Raw genomic sequence first — 18,343 nt, 5'->3', positions numbered from 1 at the left:
CAAAAGGTCCACCTCCCTCTCTTGTACCAGGTGGTTGTAATACTTCATTGTCTCATATACTGAACTGGTTAGTATTACTGAGACCTTAAATGTATTGTCTATCATGTTTCAAGGTACCAATTACTGTAATATTTCTATGGTTCATTTTGAGTGTCTGAGGTAACATATTTAGTACTATTTTCAGCTTATTAATAAACACAAAATAAAGCAATTTAAAATTATTTTCCTCAGTCATCCTTCACATTCAATTGACTATCTAGAAATATATTTCAACAGAGAAAATTTGCTTTGTTGAATTCATTCATAGTGTATCTGCAGGCCTGGATTGAGCATATTTTCTGTAGCGACAACTACTCTATTTGTGGGAACTATTTAGGTCACTAGAGTGGAGAAAAAGAGGCTGCTACTTAATAGAAATGGCATGTATCCAGATATAGATGCAGTTTTCTGAACACCTGTTGAACATCAATGATGAAGAGACCGTTACAATTTCCAAAACCCTAGACCAAAACCTTAAATGATCAGTCACTTTGTTTAAACTGACAGAGTTTAACCCAGGAAAACCAGTCTCCTAAGCAAAGAAAGAGTCTTGAAATGCCAGCTGCTTTAGAAGTAAAACAGCCTCTTCAAAAAGCAATCTGTTTCAATGTAAATTATTTCCCATCAAAAATCACTTCAGAGGGAGCAATACGATGTGAACGTCAAGGCATGCTTTTGCTTGCTTTTGGAGACACAGGGAGCATGACAAACATTTTCAGTCGTTAAGGGTGAGCGAGGAGGGAATGAGCCATCTAAGAAATGGAAACTAACGAATAGTAATATGACACTCCCTCTTAGTTCCACTGGGCGCTGGCTAGTGTGGCTGCTACACACAGCTAACTTCCTGCGGCAGGATAAAGGGAGGCTGTGAACCGTTGAATGAAGGCGGCTTCTCTACTCTGCCCCTACCCCACCCCCGCACACTGCGGTGGGGGGCAGCAAGGAAGGACCTCAAGGGAAGGGGGCGTGGGCAATACCCTCTACTGTTATCATTCATTCATTCATTCATTCATTCATTCAATAAATAGTTATACGCTGGACAATGTGCCAGGGCTTAACTTTTCAACTTTGACTCAGCCCATTCCAGTATCTCACACCTCCGTCCCCATTTCCAGCCCTAGGCCTCATTCGCTCATCAAGGAGGTGCTTATTATAGCTTCCCCTCCCCTCCCCGGGTCCCCTGGCTAGGATGACAAAATAAAACCAGTCAGAGGAGTGCCTTTCCAATAGAAAGGAAGGAGGGCTCCGAATACACGGAGAAGGGGTTCCGAGGACCCGTCTGGCCTCATAGGGACAGCCAGCCCCACTCTGGCGGCCGCGCCCCAGGCGGGGCTTCTGACACCGTGCTCGGACGGGGAACCTGAGGTTACGCCGATGCTGGAGGAGGAAGCAGCGGCGAAAGGGTTTCTCAAAGAGGAGCGGGAGCTGCAGGAAGCCCGAGGGCGGCCGTAGGCTGTAGACAACACGCACACACGGGCAGGACCGCCTCCACCTAGGTGGTGGGGGACAGGGGTCGAGGCAGGGGTGAGGGTTACCTGATGAAGGTGGTCTTGCCCGTGCTGTACTGGCCCACCAGCAGGATCATGGGCTTGTTCTCGAAGTCGGCGTCCTCCAGCGCGGGCGAGTGGAACTCGTGGAAGCGGTACGCCTCCTCCAGTGGCAGCACCTTGCGCAGGTAGAGCGAGCGCAGGCCTCCAGTCACCGTCTGCACGGCGTCCGCGCCGCCCGGGCGCTCGCGCCCGCCCGCCTGCCGCCCCAGCCAGCTGAACATCCTGCTGCCGGTCAGCACGTCCGCGCCCCGAGCTCGCCCTGTTAGTGCGAGTCCTGAGCTCCCACCCTACTCGGCGTTCGACCCTCACCGGCACGCACTGAGCTGCCCGAGACACGCTCGCCGCCGCCCGAGCTGGCCCCGCCTCTCGCCGTCTCAGCCAATCCTCAGTCTATACGTCACGAGAGCTCGTTCACTATTCAGGAGGGCTCTCTCAAGTCCTTCCTCATTGGGCCGCTGCCAGCATGGGTGGAGGCGCCAACCAATGGAGAGGAAGTTCTTAATAAATTATTGATGACGGAATCCTTCTGGAGGACTCGGGCGGGGAACAGGGCGTTCCTCCAACTTGCCCGTGCAATCCCGCCCTCGGAGGGGCCCACCTGGGTTGCCGGGCCCCACCTCTAGCCAGGTGGCGTCGGCTTCCAGGCAAATCTGAGCTGGTAAAAATCGAGCCTCCTGAGGTGCTTAGTCTCCAGGAACGTTTACTCATCGCAGCCCTAAAGACAGCGATACGGGGGGAAAAACTTCATAAAGTTGACAGGCAGGTTCTTTCTACCCACTGGAAGGTTATTATTATTCTAATTTTATTGACGAAGAGATTTTGAATCACGGACATAACTGACAAAATTTGAAGTACGGGAAGTAGACTCTAATGTACTCGGGTAGATGTTTCTCCTACTTCTTGACGCTACCTCCACCAAATTCTGAATCGATTAAAGGCCTTTTGCCCTTAGTTTTCTTTGTTGTTGTTGGTTTTTTTTTTTTTTTTTTTTTTTTTTGTAAAATTGAAGACTTAGTCATCATCCTTATTACTACAACCTCATTTCCACATATTGGCATTAAAAAGAGTTATTGTTACCGCCTAGCTGTCTTTTTTTCAGGTGAAAAGGATACATCTAAATTGAGATTGGGAGAAATAATCGGCCATCATTTTTTGGTGTCACCAGGTTACAGTTTTAGAATATTTCTCAGTTTTAGAGTATTTCTCAAGTATGGTCCAAGGAGTCAGTTACATAAGAATAACCTGGGATGCTTGTTAAAATGCAGATTTCTGGTCAACAACACAGACCTATTGAGTTAAAATACTGAGGAGGGAAGAAGGTCAACAAGAACCTTCAGGTGATTCTAATGTACCCTAAATCTGGGGGAATAGATGCACAACAGTACTTCTCAAACTTGAAAGAAATGCAGATTCTGATTCAGTGGGTATGGGATGGGACTCAAGACTGCATTTCTAACAAGCTCCCAGGTGTTTCAAATGCTGCTTGTCCATGGATCATACTTTGAATACCAAGGCTGTGGTGAAGAGAACAGGACTTGGCACCCAAAGATCTCGGTTTGAATCCTGACTATATAAATTAATGACTATGTGACCTTAAATGCAATGAGTTACCTCTCTGCCTCAGTTTCCTTGTTTGTAAAATGGGAGTTGTGTGTAAATAGGAAAGTGAAAAGAATGCCATGGGAAAATGAAGTTAGATATCTGCCTCATATCAAAATAAAACAAAGATTGAAATATAAAAATAAAATGAAACCATAGACCTATTGAAAGAAGAACTATTTTAGATGCTAGTGAAGATTTGTAGAATTTGGATAGGAAAAACCTTTCTAATCAAAATGAAAGATAAAAATTATGAAAGAAAGGTTGATAGATTTGTCAACAAAAAAAGTCAAGGCTTCAATGAGTTTTAAAATTCATAAAAAAAAGAACCCATATAAACATACTTTTACCATATGATCTAGAAATTGCTCTCCTTGGTATTTACCCAAATGAGTTGAAAATTTCTGTTTTCACAAAAACTGCACACAAATGTTTGTAACAGCTTTATGCATAATTGCCAAAAATTGGAAGCAGCTAAGATGTCCTTAGCTAGGTGACTGGATAAATAAACCGTGGTATGTTTAGACAGTGAAATATTATTCAGCTAAAAAGAAATGAGCTATCAAACCAGGAAAAGACATGGAGGAAACTTAAATCTATATTACTAAGTGAAAGAAGCCAATCTAAAAGGGCCAGATTCCATACGATTGCCAACTATACAACCTCCCAGAAAAGGCAAAACTATGGAGACGGTAAAAAGATCAGTGGTTGTCAAGGGTCAAGGAGGAGAGAAGGACAAATAGGAAGAGCACAGATTTGTAGGGCAGTGAAACTGTTCTGTATGATAATGTATTTGTGGATACATGTCATTATACATTAGTCCAAATCCATAGAATGTATAACACCAGGAGTGAACCCTAATGTAAACTATGTATTTGGGGTAATAATAATGTGTCAGTTAAGGCTAGGTTCATTGACTGTAACATATGTACCACTCTGGTGTGGGATGTTGATAGTGTGGGATGTTGATAGTGGGAAGCCTGTGTTGGAGGGATAAGGGATATAGGGGAACTCTCTGTACTTTATACTCAATTTTGCTGTGAATCTAAATTTCATTAAAAATAGTGAACATAAAAAACAAATCCATAAACAAAAGTAAAAGGCAAAAGACAAATTGGATAAAATATTACAGACATATACGCTAGATATATTTAAGGACATTCGAAATTTAAAAAGTTACTATGAAATTTCTAAGAAAGAAATGAATAAAATGAACACTCCATTAGACAAAATGAGCAGAGGACAAAGACAACTAATAATATAAATACAATTGGCCAGTAAACATTAAATGATGCTGATCTCCCTTAACAGTCAAAGAAACAAACTTCAAATAGCTAGATAACATTAAGAATGGCAGACTTTAATTTTTCTAAGATGATGCCTAACATTGACAAGGGTGTAGGAAAAGATACCCTCTCACACGTTGCTGGAGGTTGTGTGAATTGGCACTTTCCTGGAGTCTGTACTTATCAAAAATCTCGAAAATGCACATTCAAGACTTCTGCTTCTGCAACAACGTACTTAAGGTGAAATGACTGAATGTTTCCCCTCTAAGATCAGGAAGAAGATAAAGATGTCTTCTCTTACCACTTCTATTTAACATCATACTAGGGGTTCTAGTCAGTACAATAAGGCAAGAAAAAGAAAAGGTATCCAGATTGGATAGGAAGAAGTAAAACTATCTTCACTTGCAGAAAATATGATCATCTATGTAGAAAATTATATGGAATCTAAAAAAAAGCTACTAGGAATAATAGTGAGTTTAGCAAGATTGCTGGGTATAAGACAGAAACCAGCTATATTTTTATATACTAGAAATGAACAATTGGACAATGAAGTAAAAAATCACTATCACTTGCAATAACATCAATAACATCAAAAACATTAACCACACAGGGACAAATCTAACAAAAAATGTACAAGGTCTATATGCTGAGAACTACAAAGCATTTTATTCTGGGAGAAATAAAGAAAGCCTAAATAAATGTAGATACATACCATGCTTGTGGATCAGAAGACAATATTAAGATGACAATTTTCTTTAAACTGATACATAGATTTAGTGCAATCCCAGCAGGCTTTTACTTTTGTAGAAGTTGACAAGCTGATTCTAAAATTCATATGTAAATGCAAAGGACATAAAATAGCTGAAATAACTGAAAAGTAACAAAGTTGGAGAACTTACACTACCTAATTTTAAGAATTATTATAAAGCTATAGAAATCAAGACAGAGTGGTATTGGTATAAAGTTAGACTCATGTATCAGTGGAATACATAGCCTATAATAGAGCCACACATATATGGTCAATTGATATTTGACAAAGTGGAAAGGCAATTCAATGGATAAAGAAAAGTCTTTTCAACCAATAATGCTAGAGCAGTTGGATGTCCATATGTGAAAATATGAACTCTGATCCATACTAAAGTATATGTAAGAATTAATTCAAAATGACTATAAACATAAATGTAAAACTAAAAATTATAAAACATCTAGAAAAAAACATAGCAGTAAATCTGTGTGAACTTGGGTAGGGGAAGGAAGATTTCTTAGATGATACTAAAAGCATGATCCATAAAAAAATTGATAAACTGGACTTTATTAAAATTAAGAACTTCTGACCTTTGAAAGATACTGTAAAGAGAATGAAAAGACAAATCGCAGACCAGGAGAATATACTTGCAAATTGCATATCTGATAAAGGACTTGTATCTAGAACATATAAAGACCTCTTAAAACTCAATAATAAGAAAACAAACAACTCAATTTTAAAAATGGAAAAAATATTTGAATAGATATTTCACTAAAGAAGAGGTATGAGTCATAAATAAGCACATGAAAAGATGTTCACCAGCACCAGTTGTTAGGAAAATGCAAATTAGAACCGTACCAAGATACTGCTGTATACCTAATTAGAATGTCTAAAATTAAGTCTGATCATACCAATTGTTGGTGACGATGTGGAGCAACTAGAACTCTCAGTCATTGCTAGTGGGATGTAAAATGGTACAGCCACTTTGGAAAACAGTTTGGCAGTTTCTTAAAAAGTGAAGCATATCCCTACCACATAACCCAGCAAGGGAGGAGGAGAGGGAAGGACTACAAACGGCATGAGAAAACTTTTGGGGGTGAAGGATTTGCTCATTACCTTGATTGTGCTGATTGTTGACAGTTACATGCATCTGTCAAAACTCATCAAACTGTGTGCTTTAAATATGTGCAGTTTATTGTATGTCATTATACCTTTATTTGTTAGAAATGCTCACACTTCTTGACTCAGGAATTGTATCTTGAGGGAGTAGTGACTGTAAAGCTTTATCTAAGGAATGGCTTTATCTAAGGAATTTCTATCAGTATATCATTTATAAGAGTGAAAAGCTGTGACTAGTTATTCCCTCATGGAGGATTAGTTAAGCAAACGATGGATTCCTATGCAGTCACTGAAAATTGTATCATATAAGAAGAATATTAATGACCTGGGAAAATTCTCAGACTATATTTTTAAGTGGAAAAAAGGGCAGATTACAGAAGTGAATCCATGCAATTGCTGTGGAAAACAGTATGGCAGTTCCTCAAATAATTAAAGATAGAACTACCATATTATCCAGAAATCCCACTTCTGGATATACATCCAAAAGAATTGAAAGTAGGGTCTCTAAGAGATATTTGCACATCCATGCTCATAGCCACTCTGTTCACAATAGTCAAGAGATGGAAGCAACCCAAGTGTCAACTGGCAGATGAATGGATAAACAAAATGTATGTATATACATGCAATGAAATATTATTCAGCCTTAAAAAGGAAGGCAGTTCTGTCACATGCCACAATCTGGATAAGCCTTGCTACATTATGCTACATGAAATATGCTTAGACCCCTTTATCCTCCCTGCTGCTTGGAATGTGCACATGATGGGTGGAGCTCCAGCAGCCATAATGGACCAGCAGGAAAATCTGAGGATGACAGAAGCAAGAGCTGAAAGTGGCCTGGGTCTCTGATAAGAAATAGAAAAAATAAACTTCTTTAATAGAAAAAATAAACTTCTTTTAGCTTGTTTAAGCCATTTTAGATCTTTTTGGTTATGTAGCAAAAGCAATGCTAACTGGTATAGAATTTAAATACATGAATCAAGAACTTAGGACGTTACCTTGGCTGGAGCTAAAGGTTTGAGAGTTTCAAAATAGAAGCAGTAGTTGAAGTCCTGAGTGTAGATGTGATTGCTTAAAGGAGAGTATTGAGTGAGAAGAGAGAAGAGCTAAGGAGATATCAGCAGTTAAAGGAGAGAGGTGTGGTGAGGTCAGGGAAGGGGCTTGAAAGTGGGAAGAAATTCAGGACAGAAGGTATCCAGCATATTTGGCCCCACCCATCTAGGGCTGGGTTGGCAGCCCCTAATATGTGCCCCTTGTGTACGCAGCTGATGAGGCACTTCCTCTTCGTACTGTAAGCCTCTGTTCCCATGTAGGCCTCCTGCGTGGGACCAGAAGGAAGCTCCTTGAAGTGTGGGGTGGCTTGTTAATCCTTTTTATTGTCCCAGTGCCTCCAACAGTGACTGGCACGTAGTGGGAAGGCAATAAATATTTTCAGGTGGAACTAAACTGAACTGCTGTTGGCAAGGAAGTCATGGGAAGGGAGGGTTTCAGGAAGGAGGGAGTGGTCTTCGGTGCCAAATGCGCAGAACAATCAAGTAAGATAAGGCCTGTAAAGGGCCAGTGTCGTTTGGCTCAGTGTATTCTGGCAATTAGGAGGATGCTGGTGACCTTGGGGAGAAGTGTTTTCATGGGGATGTAGGGGCAGAAAACATCTGCTGTGGGGCAGGGTGCCTGGACTGCGTGGCACTGGTGTGCTGGCTGCTCTTGGGAAGGAAGGGGGAGACAGGGAGACAGGGACACTGGGGGAGAGAGGAGTTTAATTTTTCCACTTAATCATGTTGCAGGCAGAGAGCAGGGAACCTGAGGAGGGAGCCCCCTGACCTCTCCAGGACACTGCACCCTTGCTCCTCCTGGAGCTGATGACACTTGGCTCTGATCCTTTGTGTGGCCCTTACTTATCTCCTGCTCTGTGATATCGCCAGCGTCATTTTAGAAGCTGGGTCACCATGTAACTTCTCAAGTCTGTATAAAAATCTCTTCACAGTTTTCCTCCAACCCATATATAAGTTTCCAGAAAGCTGAGGCTGTTCACGGACAGCTGTGCACCAGGTAGGTGTTCGGCCAATGCTGGCGGCCCTTCCTTCCTCTCCATCACTGCTTCCTAAACACCATCTAAGCCTCAAGCAGCATGTGTCAGCAAGGGTCACTGACATGGCTTCGTAAGAACAGAGGAGCACTCCCACCACAAGAAGTGGGGACCCTGCAGAAGGAGAGGAGGGCTGGAGGGACATGGCCTTCTCACATCTCTGGCAATGCTTGTGGGAAGCCCAGGCAGGGAAGAGGTCAGGAGTTAGGCATGTTTTGCAGTATAAGATAATGAAAGCCGATGTGTCCACAGCATTTATCCACATGGCCATTTTATTCCAGGCTCAAGTGACACAATGATTTAATAAACCTCATTTTACATACTTTGATGAATCTGAGGCAGGGCTGCCTTCACCTTACAACACACAGATCTTGCCCATGGTTCACTCTGGTAGTTTAAGGAGAACCTGCTGGTTGCAGATGGAAAGAAAAGATGGCAAAGTGGAGGCAGCTGGTGGCTCTGGTGGGGGGAGGGGTGGCGTCCCAGGTCAGCCTTCTCTGGGAGGGGACCAGCCTTGCAGGTCCAGAGGCCCAGTTTATCAGTGGCTCAGGGGAGTTGATGGATTCATGCCTTCTAGCTTATGGGAGCGCATGACATACATTTGCTCCTCTTGGACTTTGATATGAATAGGCATCACCTGGGGGCAGTGGAGACGAGGTGGGAATCTCCTTAAAAATGCAGATTCTGATTCAGTATGGCTGGGGTGGGGCCTGAGATTCTGCATTTCTAACCAGTTCCCCACCACACTTGGAGTAGCAAGGATGTAAATTGGAGGACAATTTTGGTAAACTTTTGGCACCTGTCAACTAACATCCAAAGGACTGATGGCCCAGAAAGAGAGCTATGCCTTCCAGGTTTGCTGGGCTTCATGTGGACCACATGCCTTTCTGGTCACACCTTCCATCGGCCCAGGCATCTCAACGGCTTGGGTTACATGCTTCCTTAGTTAAGTTGCCAGCCAGATGGGAGACCTGGATACTTTGACTGGGCTGCTCTGTGTCCCAGGGGTTTCCTAGCGATTCATATGGAAACCATCTCCAAGGATGAGCTTCTTCCTCAGGGTTAACCTAGTCCTTCTTGGGTCAGTCCTTTCCGGTTTTGTTTTCTCAGGGTGACTTCAAGAGTTGAGATGTGCTGGCCATGGTGTTTACATAATAAATAAGAGGAATCCCTTTTAGAAATAAATAACCCCATCTGAAAACCAGAGAGGAGGTGGTAAGAGGACTGAGATGTGCTCCTCCTGGAGCAAGCTGGCCAGTGAGCAGGGGCCCCTTGGAGTGGGCAGCACCTGGCAGCATCACCCAGGCATCCCTAAGCCCCATCCCTGATCCTTGTTCGGCGAATCTGAGCTGTAGACTTGGGTTTTGCCTGGTGTTTCACTGCAGCTGGATGCTCAGTCAGGGCTGCCTGATTGGGGTCACGGAGATCGCCATTCCGGGGGCTCCGAATGGCTGGCAAGGGGCCACTGAAATCCCATCCCCTGTCTGTGCTGTTGTTGAGACCAGGTGTCTCTAGCGCTCCATCTGGATCTTCAAGCATCACGCTTCCTATTAATACGCTGACGCATAAAAATAAAAACCACAAAATACAACTGTCTATAAACATCACAAGAATATAACTGCCTTAAATTTAAAAAAAGGCATTTTTCCAGAGAACCCAGAGTGATTCTCAGGTCCTCTTGTGCATTCACCAGAGAAGATTATTGGCAGTTGGGGAGGGTAGGCTGTGTGGGTGGGTGGAGTTCCAGCTCTGAGTCCAAGGTTTCTGGGGAACCAGCCTCTTCCAGAAATAAAACCTGGCCATGCTTTTATTCTCCACACTTTAGGCATGTGTGGGAGCCTGCGGCTATTGGACCCCTTTCTCTGCAGGGAAGGTTTAAAAAAATTCCAATGAGTATAAAACCCCAGTATGTCCCCTTGTTATTTTCCTTTGTCTCTTTCTCTGTCTTCCTCAACTTTTTTTCATTTTAATTTTTTTGATGGAAAGCCCAGACCAGCCTGCCTGCATCCCTTGCCGGAGAGTAGAACCAGCTGTGCGGGCCGGTCAGCCCTGATGCGTTCTGCGCCTCTGACTGCGACAAGATCAGTGAGGCCCCCTGGGACTTAAGAAGGACCCTGGCCCTTCAGGCGTTTCTTCTTCTCCACCGCCAGTCTCAAGGCCTCAAGGAGCTTGTCCTTGTTATTCAGGATGTTGTACTCGGAGAGCTTCACCAGCTTGTCAAAGGCGGCCTCCGTGTATGTCAGTTCCTTGGTGGCGTAGGGAGTTTTGGGACCATAGATGTCAACCTGGCCCTGCTCCAGCTCCTCGGGGCTTCGCTCCACACCTGGAGGAGCAGAAGGATTCGCTGTAGCCCCTTATTACATGAGGTTGTAATGGCTTGTTTCTGTGCCTCTCTCCAAAGCCCACCCCTGTACACACACACACGAAAACATGCACGTGTGTGCACACTCACATATGTGTGCGTGCACACACTGCCAAGCCCCTCAGGGCAAAGATGCACCTCACCCATCTCAGGACCACTCTAGCACCAGCACAGTGCCAGGTGTGGAGTTGGATGTCACTAAGTGGTGAATGACTGAAAGAACAGAGTTTGACATCACCAGCACATGGGGCCGTGGGGGGCTGTTCTTTCTCACCAAAGCCAAGGTTGGCTCAGACTGGAGCTAAGTCAGGCTTCCCCATTAGTGCTCTCAGAAGACTGCACAAATCTAAGAATAGGAGCTCTCCATCCAAGGCCAGCAAGTGGTGGGACCCGAGCTTGGGGCGGCTTACCTGGGGCCTTGTACTTTTGGAAGGTGTCATTGATGAGTGGGAAGAAAACCACAGTGGGGGCATCAGGTTCCTGGGAGTTCTCCATCAGGTAGCACTCCTTCAGCTTATCATCCTCCTCCTGCAGCTCATATTTGGGAAAGGGGATGTTCTGCACAGTGGAGTACTCGCACGTTTGTTTCATGGGCTAGAATACCGCAGGAGGACACATTTGAGTATCAGGATGGGTGGGCAAGGATAAGAAACACAGAGTTCTTAGCTCCAGCTTCTTGATTTCCCCAGCTAACAACACATCTCTCCAACTGCTTTGCCTATTTGTGCTATTTTTAGGACAAAGCTGGGTCAGGATGAAGAGCCTGAGGCAGTAGGTTGGTATGTGTCCAGCTGCAAGCTCCTTCCCCAAGTAAAGTGGACAGAAGCCCTTTCAATGATGCTTCACCCAAACACAGACCTGGAGATATGGGTGAATCCCTGGGAGGGTGAGAGCCACTACTGGCCGGCTCCTGTGGGACATGCGTGGGCTTTGGAACAGACAAAGTGCCACAGGGCTGAAAGGACCCTAAAAGGGCATCTTTATAAACATGACAACAGAAAGAACAATGGACTTAGAGTATCAGAATCTTCTTAGTAAGTTCTACCCTTGTTCTATGCTTGCTAGCTGTATGCTCTTAAGCAAGCCACCTACACTCACTGTGCCTTACTTTCCTCACCTGTAATGTGAATAATAGCAGTTGCGCCACCCACCTCAAAGAGTCGGCATAAGGATCAAGTGAGATCATGTAGGAAAGTATGTTGTCTCACATTTACAAACTTAGGTCATTATCACTGGTGTCACCCTTGTCATCAGTCTACACGCCCCATTCCCTGGCTTCAGGATGGGGCTGGATTAAAGCAACCCAAAAAACAGTTTCTTTCCCTTGATAATCCAGAACTTTATAAATAATACAGAAGTAAATAAATAAAAGTGGTCCTAATTCTTTAGTGTGATTACATGGAGGTTCTTACTTCCTCAGGGAGGTGAAAATAAGACATTATTATCTCTTGAAGTGGTACAGTACTTTAGAATTGACTGGGCTCTATTAAGGTTATTTTTTAAAACTCCTTTTTTTTTCAGCTTAAGAATTGCCAAATATAGGAAATGATCAAATGTAAGAATAAAACTGGAAGTAGCTCAGTGAGTCTTGTAAACCCTGGGCCCCACTGTGTGAGGGCTGGTGGGCTGCCCTGCTGAGGTTCGGACGTCTAACCTCCATGAAGCAGAGCAGCTGGAAGCTTCTCTGATGCTAAGTCTAGGAGCCTGCGGGAGTGGGGCGGCAGGCCTTTCTTTGCCGCACTTGCCTTTGTCTGGGACCCCGCACAGTAATTGAGGTGGATGATGAGGTCAACTTTTCTCTCAGGCCTGAGGAGGGGCGGGTAGCTGGAGTTGACAAAGAACGCAGTGTCCAGCAGGCACAAATGGTTCACGGATGGTGTCAGCTGGTTTGGGAAGCTGTCCAGCACCGTGTCTGAAAGTCAAGGCTTCTGGTTATCTTCACTCCTCGGAGACCTGAGCTTAGCGGATGCTCAGAGGCACCAGGAAGAAGGGATGGAGTGCCCTGCCCAGAGCTCCTCCACCTCAGCCTGGCCTCCTTCTGGCCTCGCGAGTCCCAGTGCCCCTCTGGGTGGGCTGAGGAAGAAAAGCATTAACTTGGGGGTTTTGCCAGTCTTTTATGGAATATGCATAGAAAACCCACCAAAGCTCAGCCACAGAGCTTGTGGGGTTGGACGAGCTTATGACTGTCTATAAATCAGTGCAAACCCTGGGTCCAAGCCAGCTGCCCTTTCTGCCCTAGACAGTGAGGACAAAGATTATTAGGCCAGGTGCAAGTAGCCATTTGCAGGTGTGGCCAACTGAAATATCAAAGATGGTGGAGAGTCAGCCTTAGCAGGGAAGGTACGAGGCACTGAGTCGAAGCTAGCTGTAATACCACAGTTTAAGACCCGGCTCTGCCACTTGCCATTTGGAGGCTCGTGCTGGGCCATCCCATATTAAAAGGTGCCCCCAGAGCACAACTGTAGAAAGTCAAGGCCCACATTTCTCCAACAGTAAAACAGGGCCAACTTTTACCTGCTAGGATTGTTGCACAGATGCTGTATAGAGTTATTGTACAGATTCAATTAATTAAATGTGCCACTGCACCATCCACTGTTCGAGGCTTCACCAAATGTGGAATAGGCTGCAGGGAGACTCTGCCACTCGACCCAATGAGCGTGGAGAGGAGTTTTCTCACCCTTTCTCCATGGCAGCCTCCACAGCCACTTCTTCCTCTGAACAGAGGCAGGCCCCAAGTGGGCAGTAGATGGGGTTACCTTTCCACTTGGAGAACTCGCTGCTCTGGAGGTAGTCAGTGTGCAGCTGCAGTCCCAGCAGGAAGTTGTGGAACTCAGACACGAAGGATCGATAGGTGAGGATGGTGCGGAAAGTATTGGACAGCCAGGATGCCGGTGTCACCACTGTGGTTTCCAGGACATTGGCATCACATTTAGGGATTTCAGGCAGGAGCGGCTCATCTTCTGCAGGGGAGAGGAGGGGATGAGGGCAGGTCGCAGAGCTGGAATCCCCAGATTGCCCCAGTGAAGCCCCACACCCAAGGGTCAGCCTTTAACGGCCATGCACACATCCTTGCCTAGTTCTCAAGGCGCTGGCCTTGGCGCCAGGAGGACCTGGGTGAGATACAGAGAACAGGAGCAGGGGAGTGGAGAGGAAGTGGGGGTGACAGGCAAGGAAGGGTTCCAAGAGGACAGAGCATCCGGAAGAGTGACCTTTAACTGCACTCATAGGCTCCCCCCTGCCACCCTCCTCAGGTGTCCTGGGCACCGTGCAGCTCTGCCAAGCCTACTGCACAGTACTTCCACTCTCCTGGACCAGGCCAGAGCAGGCACAGGTGTCTCCACCTACCATCACCCTTGCCTCCAGGAGGGAGGTCCCTCTAGCCCTAGCTGCCTTCCTACCTCTATGGGCCACAGGGATGATGCTGAAACACGTGGCAGGTGGACTGGTCCTCAGTTTGTGATCCACACGCCCCACTCCCTTATCTCCCAACCAAGATGGGAAGCCAGTGGGTCACCCACCAATATCGTGCACTCTCTCCCTTGTCCACTTGTAGAAAAACTCCTCCGAGGTATGGGACAGATTCCAGGCATCAAGCAGGTTCAGGGAGAAGATGCTGCTCCACAAACCTAGGGAGCATGACCAGCCATGAGCAGCTCTGCGCAAGAGCCCCCAGGCCCACTCAAATAGTGATTGGCTCCACCTTGGCCTTGAAGCCCCCTCCAAGTCAGGCTGCTCAGGGGGTGGGACAGGCACTGATTTCCCGCCCCTCATGGTGCAGTTCGGCACTGGTGACTCAGCTCTTCTCCACCCTCCTCTTGGAGCTGGGACAGGGTATGGAGGCATATAAGGCACAGTCCCAGCAGGGACTTAATGCTGACCAGTGCAGGTTTCAAGTTCAAGTGCAGACATCACCCCTTGCATCAGTTAATACACTAGTTTAGGACAGTGCCTGGCACATGGTCAGCACTTGAGAAATGTAATGCCATCTCTTATTTTTACAATTAAAAAATGCAACATAGAAATAATGATGCTCATATAGTCTTTCACATACATCGACCCATGTGGATCCTCCATAATGCTGGTTTTACTCTTAAGCCCAGTTCACAGGTGAGAAAACTGAAGGTCAGGAAGGTTAGGTAATTTAGCCAACTATGCACAGCTAATAAATGAGGAACCGGAGTTCAACCTCAAGTGTCTTAACTTCAGATCTCTCAGCCATATGCCCAACAGCACAGTTGTTCAGAGGAAGGAGGGGCTTCTGAGGGCTGTGGGCTTTAGGGCAGGTTTCACAGAAGAAATGAGGCTTAAGTGGGACTTTCTGGGATGGGTGGGATTAGGATAGATGGAAGGGAGGGGGTGCAGACAACTAGCTTAAATAAGGGCATAACTGTTATTGGGGTTGTAAAGGTGGGTCTGCTTTTTTGTGGTCACCCTTTGATGGATGTTGTTCAGGCTCTGAAGGGGAGAACTGAAGGAGTGGGTATCACAGCCAGGCCCCTGCACTCCGTGAACCCAGCTTCTGGAGGACTAGGGAGTGTAGTGTTGGGAGCTGGGCCAGGCTTCCCCAGAGACTGTCTTCACTCTGAGGTCCCCTCTGGCCCTTTGGATCCTAGGGGCTGCATTAGCCCCTGGAAACAGGTGTATTGCTGCCTAGAGCCAGAGGAGGAGGGGGTAGGAGTTCCAGAAGCTTCCCTCTCAGCCTGCCACTCCCAGTTTGGTTCTGAATAGACCCCAGAGAAACCACTGGAGAACAGGACATTGGGAGAGTCCCCTGGGGTCCCCAGGTCCTTTTGGGCCCAAAGGGTCATAGGGAGATCAGAGCAGTCTGGGAGGCTGGTCTTAGGGTAGATCAGGAGCATCTCCCGGGATGACGGGTGCTGACAAATGACAGGAGGGTCACAGCCCAAGGGATAACCCAAACCAGGACCTGGGACAAGATCCTTGGGGAACAGAGCCTGCCTCCTTGTCATTCCTCTAATTCAAAGGCGGAGCCTGTTCAGCATGGGGCGGGGTTCCCGGGGGGCCACCCCCAGCCAGGAGTCACCTAGCATGTAGCACATTCGGGACTCTGGGATCCTCCTCATCAGCCGCCCCATGAAGAACTCGGAGCCAAAGAGCTCGGTGGGGATGAAGGCGCCGTACTTCTGCAGGCCCACCTCGTAGGGAGAGAACTCGCACCACTCTGCACACGAAGCATCAGGGTGGGGTGTCAGTCTCAGGCCTGGACAGCCCCGTCCACCCGCCTCGCCGGCCCTCGCTCTGGCTCGCTGGCCTTGAGGAGCCTGGAACGGGGAGGACGCACTTCCCCCGCAGGGCACATGGGGACGCCCGCGACCGGTTTCTGCTGGCCCGGCAAGACAGTTTCGCAACTTGCACGGGCTAATTTGCTCCTCAAAACGGGATAGACCGGGACCAAAACGGACCTTGAAGCAGGGCAGTCTCTAGAGTCCCTCCTTTTAGGCAGCTTAAGAAACATCTAGGACCCTTCCCCTCCACGACCTTTATTTCCTCTGTCCTATCAAACCTCTGCTCAGGGAAGCCACGGGACCCCTGCCGCCCTCCCGGTAGGTCGTGCATCCGAGCAGGAGCTAGCGAAGTGGATTTCTTTAGCTGTCAGCACAATCTTTTGGTGTGGGGATTGGCAAAGATGTGGTGGTGGGGTGTGTGTACTAGGGTACTGAGAGCCTTTCCCTGCTGAGAAGGGACCCCCTCATAAATTGCTAGCCATCAGTGTTACCTCTGAAATCCTGGTTGCTTACATCATCCTTGACATTGATGGTGAGGTAGATGGGGAGGGGGTTCTGGCCCTGGCACAAAGCAGCACGCTGCTCTGAAAGTTTGCATTCATTTCTCTGTGGGAAAATGAAATGGTTAAGGAGAAGCAGCAGATAGCAGCCAGGGAGCAGCACAGAAGGGAACAGTTTGGACCTGCAGCAGCCCATTTCCTGACTCCTGAGCCCATCAGGCTGCTGTGGAGGTCTCAGCTGACATCAGTCAAACCTGCTCATAGAATACACCTGTCCGTGGGCTGTTCACCATCCCAGACACATGGACAGGGGTGGGACTGGATCTGAAGTGGAGGGCTGTCCCTCAGGGTCCCAGGGTTCTCTTTGCATCTCAGGGACCAGAGAATGAAAAGGCAGCGATGGAAGAGGCCACCACTACCCATCTTCATCCTCATCATCTTCCACCCACTCAAACTGGAGCAGCTCCACATAAAAAAAAAATCTGCTTTGCACGTTGGGATCCCTCATAAATTCGTTTCGGAAGGAAAAAAAGATTCTTCATCGTTGTCATCATCTTCTTCTTCTTCTTTTTTTTTAACAAAAGCCTTGGAAACTTGGCACCAGATGGCAGTCAAGTTCCCTCTAAGTTCCCAGAGCTCTGTGCTGTGTGTGATCAAAGCGCAAGTCCTGCATGGGAATCCCACCAAACCTCCCCATACCAAACCCTGGGCAATGCCCAGACTTCTAAGGAAAGCCTTAGAGCTTATATCCTTATCACATAAGGCACTCACTATTGTTAGAGATATTAACTACCACTTATTGACGACCACTTATTTAAGAAATAGCAGAGTAGAGTCAAAATTCATATGAAATCTCAGAAATGAAGTTTAAATGCAGACATCCCTTAGTACTGTTAACTGCTTTCAATGATTAACTTTTGCTCTTGCTCTCTCTTCCAATCTGAGATGAATTATATACTGGATATGTTCAGTTTGGGTCTTGAAATTTCCTTACATATGACTATGTTAACAAGTGTGAACCTGCTATCACATATAATTAATCAAAGCATCTGATGACTAATAGAGAACCAGTATTCTGTTCTTGTTTTACTATACAGTACTATACAGATTTGATAAAGTTTCATGCACAATAAAAGACCCTGGCATTTTAATCAGTCCGAAAAAAAAAAATTCAGACTGTCCTGCCTGAATCCAAAAGCCAACACCCTCAGCCTCTGCCTGCCCTGCTTCACCACAAGGGCAGATTGAATGGTGGGACCCATCAAAGGCTGTGAGTGCCTGAGTCTTTCTGGAAGAGGGGAATCTACTAGAAAATAATTTGCTGTTCCACTTCCTTCTGGTGCGTTCTGATTTGAATTCAAAACTCCTCAGACACCTTTGGGAGTGATGCAGACAGTTGTAGGTCTGGATAGAAGTTTGATGGAAGCCTTGCTTTGGGGCCAAGCAACAGCCAAAGTTAGTTCCTCCCCAGGGCCTTGCAGTCAGAAGTGTCCAGGTGTTTGTTAGCTGAGCTCACCCTGATGCCCGGGGCCACAGCATCCCATGGGGATCCCACTGCCCCACCACGTCCCACATGGCTCTCACAGCAGCTGGGTCCCAACACAAGCTGATTCTCTTCTTGGGCACAGACTGCTCTGAACATTGGATACCAGAGCTGGAAAGAATCTCACTGGGCCCATCCTCTGAGTGGTGGCCATGAAAAGGGGCCCAGCAGACCTCTAACTACAGGGAGTGTAGTTGGCTGAGTCCTAGCTGCTATGCTCTGAAATCCATGGCTGAGTTTGTGCTGAGGCCACACTTCCCACTGGGCTGCT

The 18,343-nt window shown here is 46.6% G+C and overlaps 2 protein-coding genes across 2 annotated transcripts in view; both read right to left on the bottom strand.

Moving 5' to 3' along the window:
* Nucleotides 1–1,945, bottom strand: part of EHD4 (EH domain containing 4) — a 75,531-nt gene extending 73,586 nt beyond the window's left edge. The window contains exon 1 of the mRNA XM_031453255.2: nt 1,575–1,945. Within this exon, the coding sequence (XP_031309115.1) occupies nt 1,575–1,810 (236 nt within the window). The 5' untranslated portion in view covers nt 1,811–1,945. The remainder of the gene's footprint in view (nt 1–1,574) is intronic.
* Nucleotides 1,946–8,704: 6,759 nt separating this feature from the next.
* PLA2G4E (phospholipase A2 group IVE) overlaps nt 8,705–18,343 on the bottom strand; it is a 54,530-nt gene continuing 44,891 nt past the window's right edge. Inside the window, exons 14-20 of the mRNA XM_010994983.3 lie at nt 16,521–16,635; nt 15,828–15,965; nt 14,302–14,409; nt 13,540–13,743; nt 12,529–12,695; nt 11,194–11,377; nt 8,705–10,744 (exon numbers count right to left, since the gene is read on the bottom strand). Coding sequence (XP_010993285.3) covers nt 10,524–10,744; nt 11,194–11,377; nt 12,529–12,695; nt 13,540–13,743; nt 14,302–14,409; nt 15,828–15,965; nt 16,521–16,635 — 1,137 coding nt within the window. The 3' untranslated portion in view covers nt 8,705–10,523. The remainder of the gene's footprint in view (nt 10,745–11,193; nt 11,378–12,528; nt 12,696–13,539; nt 13,744–14,301; nt 14,410–15,827; nt 15,966–16,520; nt 16,636–18,343) is intronic.

Source organism: Camelus dromedarius, chromosome 5 (genome assembly GCF_036321535.1).
Source record: "Camelus dromedarius isolate mCamDro1 chromosome 5, mCamDro1.pat, whole genome shotgun sequence".
NCBI lineage: Eukaryota > Metazoa > Chordata > Mammalia > Artiodactyla > Camelidae > Camelus > Camelus dromedarius.
The sequence above is the reverse complement of the archived record's forward strand: the minus strand, read 5'-3'. Positions and strand labels throughout refer to the sequence as shown.